Source organism: Mobula hypostoma, chromosome 13 (assembly GCF_963921235.1).
Source record: "Mobula hypostoma chromosome 13, sMobHyp1.1, whole genome shotgun sequence".
Lineage (NCBI taxonomy): Eukaryota > Metazoa > Chordata > Chondrichthyes > Myliobatiformes > Myliobatidae > Mobula > Mobula hypostoma.
This window is the reverse complement of record NC_086109.1, coordinates 26,455,288-26,480,394: the sequence shown is the minus strand read 5'-3', so window position 1 is coordinate 26,480,394 and position 25,107 is coordinate 26,455,288. Positions and strand designations below refer to the sequence as shown.

At 39.9% G+C, this 25,107-nt stretch overlaps 1 protein-coding gene across 3 annotated transcripts in view; it reads right to left on the bottom strand.

Annotated features, from left to right (window-relative positions):
• LOC134355509 (semaphorin-3D-like) overlaps positions 1-25,107 on the bottom strand; it is a 116,592-nt gene that overhangs the window by 68,148 nt on the left and 23,337 nt on the right. For all 3 annotated transcript variants that reach the window (XR_010020100.1, XM_063065487.1, XM_063065488.1), the window contains exons 2-5: positions 18,497-18,657; positions 14,593-14,652; positions 11,426-11,545; positions 3,313-3,406 (exon numbers count right to left, since the gene is read on the bottom strand). Coding sequence is in view for 2 of the 3 variants with exons in the window: in XM_063065487.1 (XP_062921557.1) it covers positions 3,313-3,406; positions 11,426-11,545; positions 14,593-14,652; positions 18,497-18,657 (435 nt within the window). In the remaining variant the exon portion in view is untranslated. The remainder of the gene's footprint in view (positions 1-3,312; positions 3,407-11,425; positions 11,546-14,592; positions 14,653-18,496; positions 18,658-25,107) is intronic.

Below are 25,107 nucleotides of genomic sequence, written 5' to 3'. Positions count from 1 at the left end.
ACATTGCTGATGGTTGAAAAGAGCAACGTAGACACATTTAAGAAGAGGGTGAACAAAGACATGAATGACAGGGAAGTTGTGGGATATGCTGGCTGATTTATATTCAGACAGACAGCAGGCACAAATAGAACTTAATCATTATTGTGACTGGGATTTACGGAGTGCTCCTGAGCAGAATATTTTATGTCATCCTTCTGCAATCCAGTGTTAAGTTTTGTTTGACACCTGATAAATAACTTGGAAATACAGATACGAAAATCATTGCTGTTTCTCAATTTGGAGTGGGAGAAATTAGATAAAAGAGCCAATGTGGTGAAGTGTGGCAAGTAGCCTTCCTTTAAGCTGCACTCCTCCTCAAAGGAATTTGAACACTGAATTATTACAATTCTTCCTTCAACGACCTCTGGACACTAAGAAGTGCAATTCATTCCCTAAGCTTCTTTGTCTCTCAGTTGCTCTTTTTTCATTTAGGACTTTCTATAGATCCAGCTCATTGACGCCGCATTTGATCGCATGTCCTAATATGTTTGTGTGGTTTGGTGTCGGATTTTGTTTGATTATTGCTCCTGGGAAGCTCCCTGAAGCATCTTACAACATTAATGGCACCGTATAAATGGAGTCTGCTGATTGTTGTAAATCTGTGACAAAAAGCAGGCTTGCTTGTGATATCCACCCTCTTCACACACAATTAAATAACCAGCTGACAAAATGTCCAGGTTACGCATGAAGAATGGGCCACTTGAGTGAGATGGTAGGTGCAGAATGATAGCAAATCTATTCACTTAGTTAAGTTATTTCCATTACTGGCAGGAAACTGTTAGGTTCAAGTAGCAAGGTAACAATCCATCAATATGCTGGCCAAAAACTCATTAACTGCAGCAGCATGCAGTGGGATGAAAGTCCAAAAAGGCAACACAGAAATCTATTCTCACTTTAGAATTGGAACGTGGAGTTCTGCAAGCAGAAATCTGCTGCCCAGTTCCAATGAATCCACCACCATGCCATCAGCAGAAGTTTCACAGATTTCTTTATCCCTTTGCTCCCAGATTTAATAAAGCTTAAACCCACAGACAGAAGGTTTCAATTATTTGTTTCTTTCCCGTGAGGAATTTCCTTCCCATTTTAGCCACATGCTTCCTTGAAGTCCATCTGGATCCAAGGAGATCTATGCACGTCAAGATGTACAATTACCCCAGCTTTATTTAAAATGGAAATCATATGCTTTGACTCACCAAGGCTTATCAGATTTGTAGTGCCTATAATCCTATTTCAAATGCATTCAACTAACTTTTCCTGACTGACTCTTAATGATAAAATGAAAGAAGTGAATTTCACCATCAAATAATATAGGCAGAGAACTGCTTTACAAATATGTTACAAACATTCACGGTTTAAAGTGATATAGAGGAATCACCCAAAGGAATTTCTATGCTATATACTATCCCTTAAACCAGGGGTTCCCAACCTGGTGTGCACAGACCCTCGATCAATGGTAGAGGTCCATGGTATAAAAAAGGTTGGGAAACCCTGCCTTAAACAAAAATCAATGGAAAAGACAGCAGAGTTGTATTTTTGTCTTGTATGCATGCAAACTATGTCCAAAATTTAGTCTGCTATGAAAAGTGGTTCACTTTCCCGTACATTTCCAGTCAAATTCATTTGTATAATACCAAATGCAAGACCTTTCATGAGCCAGAATAACCAGGCATCATGTTAAAAAGAAATTATCTACTCCACAAAATATAATCAGAATCGCATTTAATATTACTGACATTTGTCTTGAATTTTTTTGTTTCGCTGCAGCAGTACAGTGCAATACATAAAAAACACTACAAATTGCAATAATAAATGTTTAAACAAATTAAATTAAATAAAAAGTAGTGCAAAAAGATTATGTGAAATTTTAAGAGAGGTAAGTTTTCATGACTTAAGCATGTGAACTCACTGTCAATCACCATCCAAATTTAATTTACTGAAGATGACATTTTTAAAATATGCTAAATTATTTTCTGGTCACACTGGGATACATTGATAAATGGACCTAAAGTAGAAACACCCAACAATGGTACAGTATACTCACCCTGAGCCCAAAGTGCTTTTGTAATTAAAACCTACTTCCAGCATAAAACTAGTCAGCAGAATTTGAGCAAATATTACTGAATGGAACTTGTGTTCAAAATTTTACTAATTTTTGTGCTGATTACACAAACTGGGGGGAAAATCACTGAAGTAAATGGTGCAATTGAGCAGGAACTTGAAACCAGTTTGATATTGCTATTAGCATGAAAGGTATGCTATGAGAGTATAAGAAAACATAATAACTTATCAGATAGCTCAATGGGGAATTCATAGTGATTCAGAAGAAGTATGTTAGAAACGTTAACATTCCCTTGTGCATTATTTTTAAATTCTGTGTGTTACAAAACAATTATTTTAATACCCTGCAGTAATTAATGCCATAGCTTTACAGGGAAACACAGTTCATATATGGGGTGAAAAGATTAAACAAGGTTCAACTGTGGTCATCGTATATGACTAATTAGAGCCACGTGTTGTCCTGCCCTTATGGCAAATCTATGATAAATTACTGAGCTGATATTTAGCATTGGGACTTCGGTCTGTAATGTAGCATTCAGTCTGTGAGACACTCCACTGCAAATGGCTGAATATTATGCTGTCTCAGAGGTTGAGAAGTTATGGAAAGATGCAAGCAGATGTCTACGGACCTGTAGATGGAAATAATCTAAAGTGTCTGTTATCATAATGTAAGAGGTCAGTTTTGATTAGATTAGCTTAGCTTTATTTGTAACATGTGCATCGAAACATTGAAACACACAGTGAAATGCATTGTTTTAAGTCAATGACCACCACAGTCCAAAGATTATACTGAGGGCAGCCTGCGAATGTTGCCTCATTTCCAGTACCAACGCAGCATGCCCACAGCTCCCTATCTCTAACCATACTTCTTTGGAATGTGGAAGGACACTGGAGCACCTGGAGGAAGCCCATGCGATCATGGGGAGAACGTACAATCCCCTTACAAGACAGCAGCGGGAATCAAACCCCTATCAGTAACTGCGGGCGCTATGAAACAATTGCACTATGAGCTACACTACTGTGCCACCACTATCCTTTGTGTGGAACATCCATGTAATAGTTTTCAAAGTGAAATTTATTTTGCATAATATCTAAAGCACATAATTTTCAAAAGCTACCAGTTATCTGCACACTTTAATTGTTGGGCCACATTAAAATCAGTGCATCAATTCTTTCATGTGTTCATTAACTATTCACATCTGCAACATCGCTTACCAATGAGAGCTGATGTGAAAGGTTGGTTGGGGTCATAAGGGCATTTCAGTTTTCCAGATTCCAGGGTTTTTAGGTCAAACTTCAACGAAAGCTCCTGTCAGTGAAGTGAAAATAGAGATCAGAATTAACGAAAAACTAATAGTCAATATTCCAATCTCTTGTTGCTTGTACAATATAGTATTAAAACATATTTTATGCTAGAAATCGGATTTGGAGTTAGAAGATACACGAGTAAGAGTTATAAGAGAAGAATAACATGTCAGATTATTTTAAGGCTAGCTAGTTGATAGATAGAAGTAGGTATTCAGAGGTAGGCTTTTTAAACACAATATTAATCAATTTCATAGCCAATAACAGTTATGATAATTCACCAACTCATCACCTATTATATTGTATCTTCATTAAATTTCATGATGCAACATTTTTTGTTTCCTGACACTAATATTGTATAGCTGACAAAGTGAGTTACAGGAAAGGTATTAGTTGAAACCCATCCAAGGACCGACTCAATAGGCAGCAGTCTAAATGGTGAAATGTTTCAATTCATGGCATACATTATTAAGTCTTTTGAGGTTCAGAAACAAACTCCATGCATGACTTCCTATCGCTTTTTACATAAATCACATTAATTATGCCACTTTGATATTGGCAAAAGCAACATTTCACAAATTTTGTCAGGTTGAGAAAAATAACTTTGAAAAATTGAGAAGAATAACTGGAGCTAGGTAAAATGCACGTTAATACTGATGATACACGGAGATAAGCATCTGGCACTCTAACTGCTGACCACACAAGACAAAAGAAACATCAATGGAAGGAGGCTTGACGTTATGTATTCGACTGTCTCTAATACAGAAAATTTCCTGGATCACGGAAGTTGCCATGTAGCACTTAACAACAGAAAGCTAACCATCTCAACTCAAATCTATTCCCTTGCAACTAACTAAATGTCGAAGGAACTCAGCAGGTCAGGCAGCATCTATGAAGGGAAATTAACAGTCGACACCTTGTGTTGAGAGTGTTGGGGTGGGCACAGAAGTGAGTGTAGTTGCTGTTACAAAGGAGAACGTTCTTGGGGAGCTAAAAGGTGTGAAGTCACCTGGACCAGATGGACTACAACCCAGAGTTCTGAAAGAGGTAGTTGAAGAGACTGTGGAGGCATTAGCAACGATCTTTCAAGGATCACCTGATTCTGGAACGGTTCCAAATGTCACTTCACTCTTGAGAAGGGAGGAGGGTGTAGTATATTCAATATTTCAGTAATATTAGAGTAATATTGTAAATATATTGTTTGATTAAGCATTCTTTGTTTATTTACATAATTAATTATGGGTTAAATGTAAGAAGTGCATGAATGACATATGTCATTATGCCACCACGGAATTAGACACTGGCTCAGCTGCTTCGATCACCCCACAAAATGAGTTTGAACAGCATTTCAAAGCTACTGAACTGAAGCCTGCAGATTTCCACTTAAGAACTTATATTGGAGAAAAGATAATTCCTGTGGGAATGACATTCGTAACAATGAAATACAACAACCAACAAGCTCCATTGGGCTTGTATATGGTAGAAACAGGAGGGTCAGAATTGGGGGGCCATCATTGGCTGAGACAACTATAACTTGACTGGAGATTCATCCACCATTTACATGCCACCTCCCCTGCAATGGAGTCAACTGAAAGTGAATTTAGAAAGGCGCTGGATGATGCTGCAGCAGTGTTCAAGGATGGCATTGGAAAACTGAAACATATAAAGGGTAAAATAGTCTTAAGTGAAAATGCAACACCAAGTTTTACAATGGCTGTCTGGTTCCTTATACCATCCGTGATAAAGTAGCCAGTGAGTTAGCTTGTATGGAGGCTGAAGGAACTCTTTCCAAGTTTGAGTAGAGCCCGTGGAAAACACCAGTGGCCTGAGTAGCCAAAAAAAAATGGGTCTATCAGGATGTGTGATGATTGGGATTGATTAGCAAGAGCAAATTAAAAGAAGGCAGTGGCAAGTGCAGCGGCCATCTCGAGACTTTACGTCTGCTAGACTTCAGTCAGAGAAACCAAAGGAAAGAAAAGCTCGAAGTTAAGTTTTTTTTTTCCTTCCCTTCTTTAAATCTGCTTAGGTAGGGCAGTTGAGTTGCAAGGCGGAATAGTTGAATGCTGCTCTTGCAGATTTGTGGGAAGGCAGGGAGATGTCCAGTGTCCCTAATGACTACAGTTGTGAGAAGTGCATCCAGCTGCAGCTTCTGACAATCGGCATTGAGTTGGAGCTGGAACTGGATGAACTCCAGATCATCCAGGAGGCCAAAGAGGTGATAGATAGGACATATAGAGAGGTAGTTACACCTAAGTTGCAGGACACAGTAAACTGGGTGACAGTCAGGAAGGGGAAGGGGATTACGGAACCAGTGCAGAGAACTCCTGTGGCCATCCCCTTCAACAACAGGTACTGTATATTACTTTGGATACTGTCGGGGTGTTGACTTAATAGAGGAAAGTCACAGTGGTCAGGTCTCTGGTACTGAGTCTGTCTCTGTGACTCAGAAGGGGAAGGTTGAGAAGGGGCATGCTGTAGTGATAGGGGATTTGTTTGTTAGGGGAATGGACAGGAGGTTCTGTGGACGAGAACAAGATTCCCGATGGTATGTTGCCACCCAGGAGCCATGTTCCAGGATATCTTGGATCGAGTCCTTAGCATTCTTATGTGGGAGTTTGAACAGCCAGAAGTCGTGGTCCATGTAGTGCCAATGACATGGGTAGGATGAGTGATGACGTTCTGCAAAGAGAGTTCAGGGAGTTAGTTGCTAAATTATAGGTCAGGACCTCCAAAGTTGTCATCTCAGGATCGCTACCTGTGCCACGCACTAGTGAGACCAGAGCTAGGAAGATAATACAGTTTAATATGTGGCTAAGGAGTTGGTGTAGGGGGGAGAGATAAGAATTTGGATCACTGGGCTCTCTTCCAAGGAAGGTGGGACCTGTAAAGATGGGACAGTTTGAACTTGAATTGGAAGGAGACTAATATCCTAGTGGAAAGACTTGTTAATGTTGCACGGTGGGGTTTAAACTAGAGCTGCAGGGGGATGGGAACCAGAGTGACAGATGTTGTGGAGGTAGATGTTGGCAAGACCTCAGACAAAGTTCGTAAATGAAAGGTTGAGCATGGTGCAACGAGTGTCCTGAGCTGGGTCTATTTCAATGAAATAAGTATCATAGGACAGGTGGATGATAGTGCTGAAGACGAGGTGGCTGGCTTACAAACAGAGGCAATGGATAATGAAGAGAGGTAGTTGATAGGGCAAAATTGCAGTCAACAGGATGAGTTGCAAAGGACAAAATTGAAAAGGGTGAATACAGGACGGAAGGTTTTATATTTGAATGCAACCAGTATACTGAATAAGATAGACGAACTTGAAGCACAATTGCAGTTTGGCAGGTATGATGTTGTAGGCATCACTGAATCATGGCTGAAAGAAGACTATAGCTGGGAGCTTAATGTCCAGATACACATTGTATTGAAAGGGCAGGTAGGAAGGCCAAGGGGGCGACATGCTCTGCTGGTAAAAAATGAAATCAAATCATTAGAAAGAGGTGACATAGGGTCAGAAGGTGCTGAATCTTCATGGATGGAGCTAAGGAACTGCAAAGGTAAAAAGATCCTGATGGGAGTTGTGTACAGATCCCCCTAACTGTAGTAAGGATGTTGTCTACAAATTACAAGGGGAGATAGAAAACGCATACCAAAAGGGCAATGTCACAGTAGTCATGAGGGGATTTCAATATGCAGGTAGTTTGGGAAAATCAGGTTGGTGTGGGATTCCAGGAGGGGGAGTTTCTAGAGTGCCTTAGAAATGGCTTTTTAGAGCAGCTCATGGTTGAGCCCACTAGGGGATCAACAATTGGATGTTGTGCAATGAACCGGAATTGATTCGAGACCATAAGGTAGAAGAACCATAAGGAACTAGTGATCATAAAATTATCAAATTCACCCTGAAATTTGAGCAGAAGCTAAAGTCAGATGTATCAGAAATACAGTGGAATAAAGGGAATTACAGAGGCGTGAGAGAGGAGTTGGCCAGAATTGATTGGAAAAGAACACTGGCAGGGATGATGGCAGAGCAACAATGGCTGGAATTTCTGGAAGCAATTCAGAAAGCACAGGATATATACTTCCCAAAGAGGAAGAAGCATTCTAAAGGAAAGATGACACAACCATGGCTTACAAGAGAAGTCAAAACCAACATAAAAGCCAAAGAAAGGACATATAATAGAGGAAAAATTAGTGGGAAGTTAGAGCATTGGGAAGCTATTAAAAACCAACAGAAGGCAACTAAAAATGTCATTAAGAAGGTAAAGATGGAATATAAACGTAAGCTAACCAATAATATTAAAGATAATACTAAAAGTTTCTTCATATACATAAAGTGTAAAAGAGGTGAGAGTGCTTATTGGACCACTGGAAAACAATGCTAGAGAGGTAGTAATGGGGACAAGGAAATGGCAGATGAACTGAATAAGAATTTTGCATCTTTCTTCACTGTGGAAGACACTAGCAGTATGGTGCAAGTTCCAGGTGTCAGGGGTCATGAAGTGTGTGAAGTTACCATTACTAGAAAGAAGATTCTTGGGAAACTGAAAAGACTGAAGGTAGGTAAGTCATCTGGACCAGATGGTATGCATTCAAGAGTTCTGAAAGAGGTGGCTGAAGAGATTGTGGATGCATTAGTAATGATCTTTCAAGAATCACAAGGTTCTGGAATAGTTCCGAAAGAATGGAAAATTACATATGTCACTCTACACTTCAAGAAGGGAGACAGGCAGAAGAAAGGAAACTAGAGGCCAGTTAGTCTGACGTCAGTGATTGAGAAGATGTTGGAGTTGATTATCAAGGATGAAGTCTCAGAGTACTTGGAGGCACATGATAAAATAAGCCGTAGTCAGCATGGTTTCCTCAAGGGAAAATCTTACCTAATAACTCAGTTGAAATTCTTTGAAGAAACAACAAGCAGGATAGACAATGGAGAATTGGTTGATGCTGTGTACTTGGATTTTCAAAAAGCCTTCGGCAAGGTGCCACACATGAGGCTGCTTAACAAGCTACGAGCCCATGGTATTACAGGGAAGATTCTAGCATGGATAAAGCAGTGGCTGATTGTCAGGGTGCAGAGCAGGAATAAAGGGAGCCTTTTCCGGTTGGCTGCCAGTGGTCAGGGGTGGACCATAGGGGTCTGTATTGGGACCAATTCTTTTTACGTTATATGTCAATGATTTGGATGATGGAATTGATGGCTTTGTTGCAAAGTTTGCAGACAATATGAAAATAGGTTGAGGGGCAGATAGTTTTGAGGAAGTAGAGAGGCAACTGAAGGACTTAGACAGATTAGAGAGATAGGCAAAGAAATGGCAGATGGAATACAGCATCAGGAAGTGTATAGTCATGCCCTTTGGTAGAAGAAATGTCAAGGTTGACTATTTTCTAAATGCAGAGAAAATACAAAAAAAATCTGAGGTGTAAGGTGACTTGGGAGTCCTTGTGTAGGATTCCTTAAAGGTTAATTTGCAAGTTGACTTCGTGGTAAGGAAGGCAAAGGTGATGTTAGCATTCACTTCAAGAGGAATAGAATATAAAACAAAGGATGTAATGTTGAAACTTTATAAAGCACTGGTGAGGCCTCACTTGGAGTATTGTGAGCAGTTTTGGCCCCTTATCTTAGAAAGGATGTGCTGAAACTGGAGAGGGTTCAAAGGAGCTTCATGAAAATGATTCCAGGATCGAATGCCTTGTCATATGAAAAATGTTTAATGGCTCTGGGCCTGTATTCACTAGAATTCAGAAGAATGAGGGGTGATCTCATTGAAACCTAGCCAAAGGTGAGAGGCCTTGATAGAGAGGATGTGGCAAGAATGTTTCCTATGATAGAAGAGTCTAAGACCAGAGAATACAGTTTCAGAATAGAGGGATGTCATTTTAGAACGGAAATGAGAAGGTATTTCTTTAGCCAGAGAGTGGTGAATCTGTGTAATTCTTTGCCACAGGCAGCTGTGGAGGCTAAGTCTTTATATATATTGAAGGAAGAGGTGATATGTTCTTGATTGGTCAGGGCATGAAGGGAGATGGGGAGAAGGCAAGAGATTGTGGCTGAGAGGAAAATTGGATCAGCCATGATGAAATGGCAGAGCAGACTCAATGGGCCAAATGGCCTGATTCTTCCTATATTTTATGGTCTTATAATAAGAATTCTTTTAGATCTCCAATAGGAACAATTATGAACAGTTCTTATAATGAAATAAAGGGATTTGAGTTTGTCTATGTAAGTGGTTCTGAGGCAAATGATCAGCCATGATCTTGAAGAATAATGGAGCAACCCAGAGAACAAAATGCTGCAGCTACATTCTTACGTTTACACGTACAATCAGAGTCAATAACTTCATGCTAATGAAACAATTAATAACATAAAATTGCTTCCCCCCCCTCTGGATAGCAACTTGAGAGTTTTATATTTTATCACCTTTGTTAATTTATGCATCCCCTGTGAGTCACTGTTTCACAAGTGGCAAGAATATTGTATGTTATGAAAGAGGAAATGAGACGCCAATACGGGAAAGTTAAACAATGTGGAAGACAACATGTTACAACGTGAGGTTAGCACTGGTAAGAAGCTCCTCCAACTACTTCAAAGCAAGATCAGTCTAATCTTGCAGTAAGCAGTTAAGATCACAGGAAATCTTGACTGTACGAGGTTGTATGATAAAAGTTTGTATTCCCCTGCAGATCAGCAGGGGAATAGCCTTACGCAATATTCCGCAGCCAGTTTATTCCTTGTCGGCATGCTTTCCTTCAATAGCTTTTTAAAAAAATTCCGTGAATAACTATTTCAGAAAGCAAATTAAATCAATATGACTAAAAGTTTTGGAAACTTTCAACAGTGGGCAGTATTATCAACTGCAAGGGCTTGCACTTACATGGATGTTCCCTTGTAAAGGTTAAGTGGTTCTTTACATTTATTCCTACACTGAACAGATTTTGGGAGTCACTCATCTAATAGTGTCTGAAGTGTTCTTCATTATGATTAATGAAATCTTCAATAGTGCCTGTTGCAGTTGAGACTGTGGCACAACAAACAAGTTGGTTCAAAAGTGCAACAGCCCATTATCAGTTCCTGTTGCTAACTTACAGTACAACTTAGTGGTTAAATGAAGGCCAAAAATGTTAATAAACTTAAGGCAGCATTCCAAGATTCTGCACCAACAACATTCGATTTATAACAAAATCTCCAATGTGAAATACCCATTGCAGAATTCTCCTTCGATTTCTCAGCAAGCTGCTTGTTGCATACAAGACCTTGTTGACTTGGTTTCTCAAAAGATTTCACCTATATAGCAAACGCAAGAGATTCTGCAGATGCTGGAAATCCAGAATGACACACTCAAAATGCTGGGGGAATTCTGCAGGTCACACAGCATCCAGGGAAAGGAATAAAGAGTGGACCCTTTCAGGCTGGGACTCTTCATCCGGACCTACTGTATTTAGTACAGTTGCATGCCAGGCGGCTGAACAAAGACTAAAATAACAAAGAAAACAATCTGAAGTCAAAAATTCCCAGCTCTCACAATGCATTCCAGCTGCAATTTCTGTAGCAATGTAGTAGTGGTGCCACAGATCTGGCTGGGATCCAAACTTTCTGGGCCTTTGTCGGTGCATTGATTCCCCTGTTGATATTTTATGCTGGGAAACTCCTGGTAGATAATTTTGCAGGATGATAATAGAGTTTCTCTGTATCCTGAAGGCATCAGTTTACAGCATACGTAACTGCATTATATCTGTTGCACACCTTTGAGTAAAGAAGTCTTTTTCTTAATTAATACATTTGATCATTCTTATTTGAAGAGGTACAGGCAGACAAAGAGAAATCTGTTGCTGGTGATGAAAAGATGTTTTATTGTGAATCTTTGTTATTGTAAATTCAAATAATGAAAACAGGCTGCTTCTCTGGCCTCAGCAGTGCTATAGTCATTAAAAGACTTGAACTCAAGTGCCCTGGTGATTATAAAGTTTGAATATGATATAACTGAAGTGACAGCTGTTGACTATTACCTTCAACAGAGTCAAAATGCATTACCTGTGCAGGGGGCCCGAGTTCAATGTATCCGCACGCAGGGTGGAAAGCTCCCGTGCCACAAGCATAGACATGTGTCTTGTTGAAGTTGTGCAGCACTCGAATGAAATTTGCACATTCTGCCTAATAGTAACATAAATATCATGAACAGGAATATATGGTCTTCCAGTGAAGCAGAAACACAATCATACTATTGTATGTCATACAAAAGCAGCCAAACATTGCTACTGTATTAAACGTGACAACAAAGCAAGAAGCAACGTAAGTTTGTTCATCTAAAGTCTAATTTTCTTTACAAACAGCACCATTTGAAAAGAATAACTGAGAACCCTTCTTGAGTCAATTTATTTCTGCCCCTCTCTCTCTTTTCTGCCGAGGCTCTCATTTTCCACAGATGAAACTGGACCGAAGTTGAGTTGTTCTTGCTCTCAGTTTATTGGCTATCACAATTGGCTTATCATCAGAAGAATGGTCCCATGTCAACTCTAAATACTAACCTTATTACATTTTTTTTAATTGTCTTGAGAATTGTTGAACATTTCAGCAAGAGAATTCAACTTGAGAGTTCAAAATTATTTTTCCAATTTTTTTTCTTGGTATACAAGATCTTGAATTGAATAATAACATTATTCTTTTATCTGTTTTAACATCATATAGTCATCTTTTATGCAACACAGATAAAAGCCCTTCAGCTTGACTGTCCATGCTGGCCAAATTGCCTACCTGAGCCGGTCCCATATTCCTGCGCTTGGACCATATCCCACTAAACTATTAATATACCATCCAAATGCCCTTTAAACATGGCAATTGTACCCACATCTTCCACTTCCTCTGACAGCATGTTCCACAAAAGATGCCATTCAGACCTCCCCTTAAATCTTCCCTCTTCCCCCTCTCACCTTAAAACTATGCCCTCAAGTTTTAGACTCCTCTACCCTGGGAAAAAGACCGTTCATTTTATTTATATACCCTTCATGATTTTATATATCTTTATAATGTCACCCCTCAGGTGACACAGCTCCATGGACAAAAGCCCTGCCTATCAAATCTCTTTATAACTCAAGCCCCCCAGTGCCAAAAATATCCTGGAGAAGCTTTCCTTCTCTCTTTCGAGTGTAATGGCAGAAATACATGTAACACTCCTGAAATTGTCTTAGTAAGATCTTGTACAGTTGTGACGTGATGTTTCCAACTCCCGTACTCAATATCCTGACTGATTAAGGCAAGTGTGCTAAACACCTTCTTTAACTCCCTGCCAGTGTCTCTCTGTGAGGCCACTTTCATGGAATGATGTACATATACCCTCAGTCTCTCTGTTCTACAACACTCTCCAGGGACTTGTCTTTTACTGTGCATGTCCCACCTTGCTTAAAATGACCTAAATGCAACACATGGCACTTTCCTGAGTTAAATTCCATCTGCCATCCCTTGGCCCACTTTTTCAGTTGATCTGGATCTGATTGTAATCTTAGACAACTGTTTCCACTGCCTACTCTGTAGCTGTTACACTTCATTCTGCATAGTTATCACTTTATCCTTTCTTACCTCAAATCCTGTAAATGATTTCTTCTCCAAGAACAGTATGCAAGACAAGCTTTTCACTGTACCTTGGCACATGTGACAATAATAAACCAATTTCAGTTCCACACTAAGCCACTAATTCTGGTGTCATCCTCAGATTGCCAACTACATTCTCATCCAAATTGTTACATCAGTGGACCCTGCATCAGTCCCTGCTGCCCATTGCTGATTGCAGGTCTCTACTCTGAAAAACAACTCTCCACTACCATCCTCTGATTCCCTCTATCTCAGCAATTTTGCATAGAATTGGCTTGGTCACATTGGATTCCACATGATCTCATCTTTTTGACTAGGCTACCATGCAGGACCTTGTCAAAGGCCTTGCTGAAGCCCATGTAAACATCTGCCACCGCACTCCCCTCTTAGTTACCGCTTCAAAAAACTCATCAAATTCGTGAGACATGATTTTCCACACAAAAAGTCATTCCTAATCTGTTCCTGCCTTTCAATCATCAGTAGATCATATCTCTCAGAATGCCCTCCAGTGACTTTCTCACCACTGTTACTGGGTTCACAAGCCTGTATTTCCCGTATAGCTCTTCTTAAGTAAAAGCACAACATTAGCCATGCTCTAGTCTTCCAGTTAATAACATGTCCAATCTTTGAATTCACTGGACATTTCCATTTAAACATCAGGCTAAGGTTTTTGCATTTATCCATATCTCATTAATTATTAGTCTTAGTCATGTTATTTAGTAGGGGATGCAGGTTAAAGATCAACTTTTTATGTACTGGTTTACCTGGTTAGTTATTGAAGTTCAGAAAGAGCCATTTGGCCCATCATGCCTATGTCAGCTGTCATAGTCATAGTCATACTTCATTGATCCTGAGGGAAATTGATCCTATCAATCCCATTCCACAACTCTTTATTTCCTAATGCTTATTACAATCAAACTCCAATAATTTGATAATTGAATATTTATATTTATATTTATATCTGGCTCACCAATTAAGACACTGGGATCCTGTTCTCCCTTTAATACACCAGTGTGCTCTGTTTAACACACTGATGCCAGTACCTGTACTTGCTTAAACATTTTGGAACCAGTTCTTTTGCCTTCTTTATTGCTTTAAGGCATATTTCTTGTGGTCTCTTTAAGATGCCAGGGCCGTCAACAACGTTTGTTGAGCACAGACGCCAATTTCTGTATTTTCTCTAAGAGTCTGGTGCCCAGATCCTGCATTCCTTATTAATGCATTAAAAATGCATTGAGGCCATGGTTCTTGTGGTCCCTTTAACACAACAGGGCTCTTGTTTCCATGGTCCCCTAAAACTCACAGTATTCTCTTTAAAATTACAGGATTGCTAGAAAAATTACTATACTAAATATATTTCAATTGACTCTCTAATGAAATGTGAAGTAAAAGTGCATCTTCATATTAAATGGAACATCTAATAATCCAAGAAAGCCTGGCTCCCTTGATTAAAACAAATCATTTTTACAGTTTTAAAACTCAGACTACTTCATATACATTAAGTTGGAAGCAGTTTTTAAAACATATAAACATGACAAAAAATATGATAAACTGTTTTTAAGAAATAGAATTGAACTTGTGGAAATTACGGAACAGTGCGAGCCATTTCTTACTTCCTTCTTGCCGGTCTGTTTACAAAGCTCCACTCTCTCTTCAGCTGCAGGCCAATAAATCTGTCAAGATGGGAAAAAAAAAGATATTTTAAAGATCTGAATGAAGATTGATCAGAATAAGCTGGCTCAATGTTAAGCTTTTGGCCAGTTACTGTAAAAGTCTGGACATAAGAGATTACATGGGAGATGATTAACCAGGTGGCTGGTACTCCGCACACCCTGAAGGAAGATGACACAAGGATCACCCCAAATTGCTCACAGTTGTACGATCTTAGCATTTCAAACGAGTATCCTGTAGCAACCACATCTTTGTAGGAAGCTCCCCTGTTCTGAGCCACCCTCCTCACTGACAGAAATATACAGGTAAATCTGAATGGGCAAGAGTGGTGTGAGATGGTAATGGTATAATTGGTGAAATGGGTAACGTGTATGGTGTATAACGTGTATAACGTGTGTATGAAAATAGTAAGAGCAAGCATTTTTATTCTAGTCTGATCCTTCTTGTCTTCACTGTTGTATTAGCCACACAGTTTATTCTGTCAGTTTTGTCTTTCATCAGTTTTCCCTGTAGAGATTTCTAAACATCTGTGCTCTGATGTTCACAACAGACTGTTGACATTCTTTGAGATTACTGCAAAATGAAATTCTTTCCCAGAACATTACAAAGAAATTCTGCAGAGTATGAAGTATCTTTCACACTTTATCCTGCCCACTTAATTATGATAAAACAAAGATCTGTAGAAACCTCCATCTGAATGTCAGCAGACCACTTGCTCCGTTGATTGAGATTGTGTTGTAATCTTTGATAACTCTCTACACTTTATTCAGCGTTGTTATTGCTTTACCATGTTCTACCTTACTGCACTATGTAATGATTAGGGAGAATCTATCTAAAAAGTGGATTGCATTGTTTCTTGTTTCTTTGAAGAATTAATAAAGAAATTATGCTCAGGGAGTCACAGCGGAGTCTGACATTTTCATTCTGGACTGTTGATGCATCCAATGCACAGAGGAGTCTAATCATAATCACAGTTACTGAACATTCACCTATAATTTAACCCTAGTCTGTGAGCATTTGTGTTGATGCAAAGTAAGTTGGGGGGGGTGGTGGTGCTATATACACTGGGCTTCCAATGCCAGGCAGAGAATTGGTCAAGGAGTTATACTTCAGGTTACACAGAAGCATTCTCTACAGGGGCACTTAAAGATGGCTTCTGTATAATTGGCCTGAGAACAGTGGTTAGTACTGACACACCACTAAAAATCCCAGCTGTGCCAAACTCAGATTAGAACGGAGAAGAGGAGAAACTGCTTTTCCCAGGAAGTAGTGAATCTCAAAGTTCAATGTTGAAAGCAAATTTATTATTGAAGTACACATATGTCACCGTATTCAACCCTGAGATTCATTTTCTTGCAGGCATACACAGTAAATACAAAAAACACAATAGAATCGATGAAAGTCTGCCCCCAAAAGGATGGACAAACAACCGATGTGCAAAAGACTACAAACTGTGCAAATACAAAAGATAAGTAAATAGGCAATAAATATTAAGAACGTATGATGAAAAGTCCTTGAAAGTGAGTCTGTAAGTTTGTGGGAACAGTTCAGTGAGGGGGCGAGTGATGTTGAGTGAAGTTTTCCCCTCTGGTTCAAGAGCCTGATGGTTGAGGGGCAATAACTACCCCTGAACATGGTGGTGAGGATTCTGTGGCTCCTGTACCTACTTCCTGATGGCAGCAGCCAGAAGAGATCATGGCCTGGATGGTGAGGTTCCTTGATGATACTTTCCTGCGGCAACACCCCAAGTAGATGTGCTTAACAGTGGGGAGGGATCTACCTGTGATGGACTGTGCCATATCCACTACTTTTTGTAGGATTTTCATCCAAAGGAATTTTGGTTGGTGCAAACTTCTAAGGAAGTCGAAGTGCTGCCTTGCTTTCTTCATGGTGACATTTATGTGCTGGACCCAGGACGGATCCTCTGAAATTATAACACCTTCGAATTTAAAGTTGCTGACCCTCTCCACATCTGATCCCCCAATAAGAACTGGCTCATGGACCTCCACTTTCCTCCTCCTGGAGTCATGGACCTCATGGACTCATGGACCTCCACTTTCCTCCTTCTGAAGTCAACAATCAGCTCCTTGGTCTTGCTGATAGTGATTGATGTTGGCGTGGCACCACTCAACAAGATTTTCAATCTTCCTCCTATATGCTGACTCCTTCCCACCTTTGACTCGGCCAATGACAGTAAACTTAAATATGAAGTCTGTGGAATTCACTGCCCTGGGAAACCGTAGAGGCTGCCTCATTAAGTATATTCTAGACTCAGTTAAATAGATTTTTGCATAGCTGGGAATTAAGGGGTATGGAGAAAAGGCAGGTGGGTGGAGCTGAGTTCACGGCCAGATCACGCATATCTTAGTGAATTGTGGTGCAGGTTCAATGGGCCAGATAGCTCCTATTTCTAATGTTCTTACATTTTTATCGTAAGTTCTTTGTTGCCACTGAACACTTTTCAGATACTGTGTGCATTGGGCATTAGGCCAACCGAAGATCGCAGAATAGAGTCACAGAGTCAGAGAGCACTACAGCACCGAAACAGGGCCCTCGGCCCATCTAACCTAGTCTGTTGTAATCAAGCCGCATCCACCACTTCTGCTGGCAGTGTGTTGCACACTCTCACCACCCTCGGAGTGAAGAAGTCCCCCTCATGTTCCCCTTAAACATTTCACTTTTCGCCCTTAATCTATGACTTCTAATTCTAGTCTCACTCAACCTCAGTGGAAAATGTTGTTTGCATTTACCCCGTATATACTCCTCATGTGTGCCCCTTTCAAATCTACCCTCATTCTTCTACACTTCAGAGAAGAAAATCCTAAGTCATTCAAACTTTCCATGTAACTCAGGTCCTCAATTCACAGCAATAGCCTTGCAAGTTTTCTCTGTGCTCCTTCAATCTTATTGGCATATTACCTGCAAGTGGATGACCAGGACTGTACATGATACTTCAAATTTTAGACCCTGCATCTGTCTCCGGAGTAAATACAGATGCAAAATATCCATTTAAGATCTCCCCCATCTCTTTTGATTTCATGCATAGATGATCACACTGATCTTCAAGTGAATCAATTTTGTCCCTTTCTGTCCTTTTGCTCTTAATATATCTATAGAAGCCCTTGGAATTCTCCTTCACCTTGTCTGCCAGACCAACCTCATGCCTCGTTTTAGCCTTCCTGATTTCCTTCTTTAAGTGTTCTTTTGTATTTCTTATGCTCCATAAGCATCTCATTTGTTCTTGTTGCCTACACTTGCTACACACCAAAACTTCTTCTTCACCACGGCCTCAATACCTCTCAAAAACCAAGGGTCTCCAAACCTGATAGCTTTGCCTTTTTTTTCCTGACAGGAACATACAAACCCTGTACTCTCAGTATTTCACATCTGAGGGCCTCCCACTTACCAAACATTTTTTTTGTCAGAAGACAACTAACCCCAATCCACACCTACCAGATCCTTTGTGATGTCATCAAACTTGACCTTTCTCCAATTTACAACTGAAGACCCGTCCTATACTTCGGCATAATTATTTCGAAAATAATAAAAGCAGCAGACCACATGATACACACAGTAGGTCCTAATTTCCATTAGCATTTTATTCAGTCACTTAACATACCAAAACATAGTGCTATATGATCTTAGTGTTTGGCATAACTACTTCCCACACTGAAAAAGAACATGCAAGCCAAGAACCCTATTTTATGGGTTGCTACTGACATATAAAACAAGTGAAAATCTGCTACTTTGCTGATTTAAGTTCAATCTACAATAAATGCTCTTGAAATTAGATTTGTATCAAATGTTTTATATCCATAATCTAACTACTTTGTTGATGATTTGTACCTTTTTGGGTTCCTTGTTCAAGTTTTCCAGATTCAAAACATAAATCAGATCTTTAGCACCGACCAGAAGTTTCCCTCTTTCTTCATCTATTAATAAAGACTGGAAACTTGAACTCTCAGCTGATCCTTGAAATGGGTTACAACTGTCGTTCATCAGCAGATCTGACAGAGAAGCACAGTATAAATTTCAAATATTAATCATCATTGCCAAAAGACTAGCACACAGTTCAACACACATAAATGATCAGAGTAAGGTTAGAGCTGCTGCCAAAATTCTGAGCAAGTAGCCTTGAAAGTTTGTTATGAAAACTTTGAGTTGTATTTTAAAAAAGTCAACTGTAATGTGGTCACACTGAGGAAAATTGTGGCAAATTGTTCCTGAGAGAAAAAAAGAAAATGACAGCATGATTCCACATGATACATTAGTGGGTTAACCACATGTCAAGGACCCAAGGGAGACCTAGAGGCAGGAAGCTAGCAGGAATAATCTCAACAAATTCATTGCACAATGAAGTTCCACCTGAGTCAGAGATTAATAGAGTCGTACAACACAGAACAGGCCCTTCAACTCACTATAACTATGCTCTCCCATCTTTAACAATTCCTTTTCACCAGCACGTGGTCCATAGCTGTCTATGTTTTGGTGATTGAAGTGTTTGTCTAGATACTTCAGTGTTGTGAGATCACCCTGGTGCATTCCAGGTTCCAATCACCCTCTGGTGTGAGCGTTTCTTCCTGACATCCCTTTAAATATGTTATTCTTACCGTCAATCAACATCCTCTGGTTTTAGAGGAAGAGTTTCCCATTTACCCTATCTCTGCTTGTCATTTTTTAAATATATTTCTTACATTCTATCCTAACTACGCTCTTCATAATTGTATATACACCCCTCCGCCCCCACTCAGCTTCTTCCACTCCAGGTAAAACAACTCCACATAATTGTAATGTTCCAGCCCGTCAACATCCTGGTGAACCTCCTCTGCACCCGCTACAGAGATATCACTTGCCTCCTCTGGTGTGGCGACTAGAACTATGCATATTACCCAAAGTGAGGTCCAACCTGTTTTATAAAGGTGCACCCTAAATTCCCTGCTCTTATATTCTGTGCCCCAGTTAATGAAGGCAAGTATTCCCATGAAGCTTTCCTCACCACCCAATCTATTTGTGCTGCCACCTAGAGGAACCTTTGCACTTGTACATCTAGGTCCCCCTGCTCCTCAAAACCCCCTCCAGCATCATTATTCACTGTTTATGTCCGATCCTCCCAAAGAGCAGCATTTCACGCTGATCAGTATGGAATTCCAACTGCTATGACTCTATTCATCTTACCAACAATGAGTTCCTAAACTGTGTGCCACGAGGTCAACAAGGGAACTTTTAAAATATATTTATGGGAATGGAACAAAGTTAGTATGGTAGGTATGATACAAAGATCAAAAAATCTAAGCCAAAAATTCAGGCAGGGATCGGTATACAATTTCACGGCAAAAATAATTGCAATTTAAACTTGATTCTTTTAACAGTCACAAAAGTCATGTCAAGAATACTCTCAGGGAATATATTGCTCCACAAATTTTATATAGATGCACTTTTAATGACTTTTACGGTGTAGTAAGAAAGTTATGGTAACTTTTAAAAGCACCATGAGTAGTATCAGTTATAGCCTTAGCAAATCCACATAAGAGAATAATTAAGATTTTTGTTTGACCTTTTATACAATATTGTTTGATTTTTTTCATTTAAAAATAAGTATGTCAATTCCCTCATTACATAAAATATCATTCAAACTGTTTGTGACTGACCCTCAGCTTGTCATAACTTGCAGATCTATGAAAAATATCTGAAAATAAAACGCAAACTGCAGCTGTGGAGCGGAAGTGAAGATACCGGAGGTTTCAGCTTTCCAAACTAAGAGTGCTTCCATTTTGATTTCACAATCACCTCAGCCTACTTAGATGTAAAATAGTCTTTGGGTTGATTTTCAAATGTTATTGTTTCTGATGTTTGAATGAACACCAAACCTGAACTGTAATGGCAGTGGAAACCTCTGGGTATTTCACCTCTAATGTTACTAGGTACAAAGGAGCTGCTTTAATGAGCTGCCACCTAATATACTGTTAATTCCAAGTACAACCCCCTAATTAACTATGCTGTACTATGGAACACCAATGGGAAAATCTTACTTTCACAAACAGTTGCCTTGATGTATAGTGCTATATAGTATTGAGGATACTACATGGGACTGCAATGTCTTTTTCTCAATTTTGGATTATTCTAAAATTTTAAAAAATGAATTGGATGAGCATAGAGAAGTGGGCACGTGGCCAAGTGGTTAAGGCATTGGACTAGCGACCTGAAGGTTGTGAGTTTGAGCCCCAGCCGAGGGAACGTGTTGTGTCCTTGGGCACTTAATCACACATTGCTCTGCGACGACACTGGTGCCAAGCTGTATGGGTCCTAATGCCCTTCCCTTGGACAACATTGGTGCCGTGGAGAGGGGAGACTTGCAGTATGGGCAACTGCCGGTCTTCCATACAACCTTGCCCAGGCCTGCGCCCTGGAGAGAGAAGACTTTCCAGGCGCAGATCCATGGTCTCGCAAGACTAATGGATGCCTTTTAGAGATCAAAGAAGTTTCTTATCTTTGTTTTCAAATCCTTTCATGGCAACTTTGTTTTCAAATCCTTTCTAACAACTATCTGAATATAATAATGAAGAAAAAACAAGGACCAGGAAGAGGGATCAGGAGAAGTCCAATACATCAGCACTTGTTTAATGCCTTAGATCAAATCGAACTCTTTACTTTATGTGTTTAGCAAAGGCTAATCAAACAAATCAATAACATAACAGAAAATACTTACCTTAAACATGGTTTATATAAAAGAAATTTTTTTTTCGGAATGCAGACTCTAATGATTCCACATCAATGGTTATATTGACCGAGTGGCCATGTTAATTAACAAACTACTTTGCTTCGGCAGTTTCAATCAGAATCAGATTTAATCACTGGCATATGTCTTGAAATTTGTTGTCAACATAATAAAATAGTTCATGGAGACATTATCACTCCAACCACTGGGTAAACCAAACATTTTTACCAAGGGGTCATTATACTTTCTTGCTTCTCAGTTTTTCAGATAAATAGCTCAAAACGCTTTGTTCTGCTTTGTCCAACTTGTGCCTAGTTCTAGTATCACCCCAGAAGATTTGTAACATTACAAAGTGAGAGCAGGCACAAATAATTAATGACATGTCAAAATATATTTATACAATTAAAAACTCAATTGTATATGCCGGTAAATGTATTATGCGAGGGCTTAGACTCAAGAGCAGGTGAGTTACTGAATACTGTGGGCAAGAATTTCAATCCTGTACCCTACAGAAATCTGTAAAGATTTCTAAATTAAATATCCATCATGTGGAAGAGAATCAAAGAAAGATAACCCCAGTTCTGGAACCTGTAACTGTGATGATGATGATGATCAACACAGCAAAATTACCATTCTTCTAATATTTCAAGTTAGTTTGGTTTTAAACACGCTTCATATTTAAGACTGTTTATTGTCATTCTTCAGTATGCAAGTGTAAGGAAGAACAAAATGATTATTACTCTAATTATGATGCAGCATAAAAACAAAATCGCAATAAGCATAAAGAACTCAATAAAAAACACAATAAATATAAATATAAAAACAATCCTATGAAATGTAATGTATAATTGTTATACACATAGACACACGTACATAAAGTGACACTGGGCAATGTGTATGTCGTGGTGATGGTGGATGGTGGGTTCAGTTAATGGGTGGAAGTATTGATCAGCCTTACAGCTTGGAGGAAGTAACTGTTCTTCAGTCTACCGGTCCTGGTGTGGGTACTGTGTTGCCTCTTTCCTGATGGGAATGGGACGAAGAGTGCGTAAACAGGGTGAGTTGGATCCTTCGTGATATTGTTGGCCTTTTTCCAGTACCTTTCTGTACATATGCCCTGGATGAATTGGGGTCTCTTTATATATATTCAGATAGAATATGTATTGCAAATGGTATCATATCTAGTTTTAGGTTATAGAAACATAGAAACATAGAAAATAGGTGCAGGAGTAGGCCATTCGGCCCTTCGAGCCTGCACCGCCATTTATTATGATCATGGCTGATCATCCAACTCAGAACCCAGCCTTCCCTCCATACCCCGTGACCCCTGTAGCCACAAGGGCCATATCTAACTTCCTTTTAAACATAGCTAATGAACTGGCCTCAACAGTTTGCTGTGGCAGAGAATTCCACAGATTCACCACTCTCTGTGTGAAGAAGTTTTTCCTAACGTCGGTCCTAAAAGGCTTCCCCTCTATCCTCAAACTGTGACCCCTCGTTCTAGACCTCCCCAACATCGGGAACAATCTTCCCGCATCTAGCCTGTCCAATCCCTTTAGGATCTTATACGTTTCAATCAGATCCCCCCTCAATCTTCTAAATTCCAACGAGTACAAGCCCAGTTCATCCAGTCTTTCTTCATATGAAAGACCTGCCATCCCAGGAATCAATCTGGTGAACCTTCTTTGTACTCCCTCTATGGCAAGGATGTCTTTCCTCAGATTAGGGGACCAAAACTGCACACAATACTCCAGGTGTGGTCTCACCAAGGCCTTGTACAACTGCAGTAGTACCTCCCTGCTCCTGTACTCGAATCCTCTCGCTATAAATGCCAGCATACCGTTCGCCTTTTTCACCGCCTGCTGTACCTGCATGCCCACTTTCAATGACTGGTGTATAATGACACCCAGGTCTCGTTGCACCTCCCCTTTTCCTAATCGGCCACCATTCAGATAATAATCTGTTTTCCTATTTTTGCCACCAAAGTGGATAACTTCACATTTATCCACATTAAATTGCATCTGCCATGAGTTTGCCCACTCACCCAACCTATCCAAGTCACCCTGCATCCTCTTAGCATCCTCCTCACTGCTAACACTGCCACCCAGCTTCGTGTCATCCGCAAACTTGGAGATGCTGCATTTAATTCCCTCATCCAAGTCATTAATATATATTGTAAACAACTGGGGTCCCAGCACTGAGCCTTGCGGTACCCCACTAGTCACCGCCTGCCATTCTGAAAAGGTCCCGTTTATTCCCACTCTTTGCTTCCTGTCTGCTAACCAATTCTCCACCCACACCAATACCTTACCCCCAATACCATGTGCTTTAAGTTTGCACACTAATCTCCTGTGTGGGACCTTGTCAAAAGCCTTTTGAAAATCCAAATATACCACATCCACTGGTTCTCCCCTATCCACTCTACTAGTTACATCCTCAAAAAATTCTATGAGATTCGTCAGACATGATTTTCCTTTCACAAATCCATGCTGACTTTGTCCGATCATTTCACCGCTTTCCAAATGTGCTGTTATCACATCCTTGATAACTGACTCCAGCAGTTTCCCCACCACCGACGTTAGGCTAACCGGCCTATAATTCCCCAGTTTCTCTCTCCCTCCTTTTTTAAAAAGTGGGGTTACATTAGCCACCCTCCAATCCTCAGGAACTAGTCCAGAATCTAACGAGTTTTGAAAAATTATCACTAATGCATCCACTATTTCTTGGGCCACTTCCTTAAGCACTCTGGGATGCAGACCATCTGGCCCTGGGGATTTATCTGCCTTCAATCCCTTCAATTTACCTAACACCACTTCCCTACTAACATGTATTTCGCTCAGTTCCTCCATCTCACTGGACCCTCTGTCCCTTACTATTTCTGGAAGATTATTTATGTCCTCCTTAGTGAAGACAGAACCAAAGTAATTATTCAATTGGTCTGCCATGTCCTTGCTCCCCATAATCAATTCACCTGTTTCTGTTTGCAGGGGACCTACATTTGTCTTTATCAGTCTTTTCCTTTTTACATATCTATAAAAGCTTTTACAGTCAGTTTTTATGTTCTCTGCCAGTTTTCTCTCATAATCTTTTTTCCCCTTCCTAATTAAGCCCTTTGTCCTCCTCTGCTGAACTCTGAATTTCTCCCAGTCCTCAGGTGAGCCACTTTCTCTGGCTAATTTGTATGCTACTTCTTTGGAATTGATACTATCCCTAATTTCTCTTGTCAGCCACGGGTGCACTACCTTCCTTGATTTATTCTTTTGCCAAACTGGGATGAACAATTGTTGTAGTTCATCCATGCAACCTTTAAATGCCTGCCATTGCATATCCACCGTCAATCCTTGAAGTGTCATTTGCCAGTCTATCTTAGCTAATTCATGTCTCATACCTTCAAAGTTACCCCTCTTTAAGTTCAGAACCTTTGTTTCTGAATTAACTACGTCACTCTCCATGTTAATGAAGAATTCCACCATATTATGGTCACTCTTACCCAAGGGGCCTCTCACGACAAGATCGCTAATTAACCCTTCCTCATTGCTCAAAACCCAGTCCAGAATAGCCTGCTCTCTAGTCGGTTCCTCGACATGTTGGTTCAAAAAACCATCCCGCATACATTCCAAGAAATCCTCTTCCTCAGCACCTTTACCAATTTGGTTCACCCAGTCTACATGTAGATTGAAGTCACCCATTATAACTGCTGTTCCTTTATTGCACACATTTCTAATTTCCTGTTTAATACCAT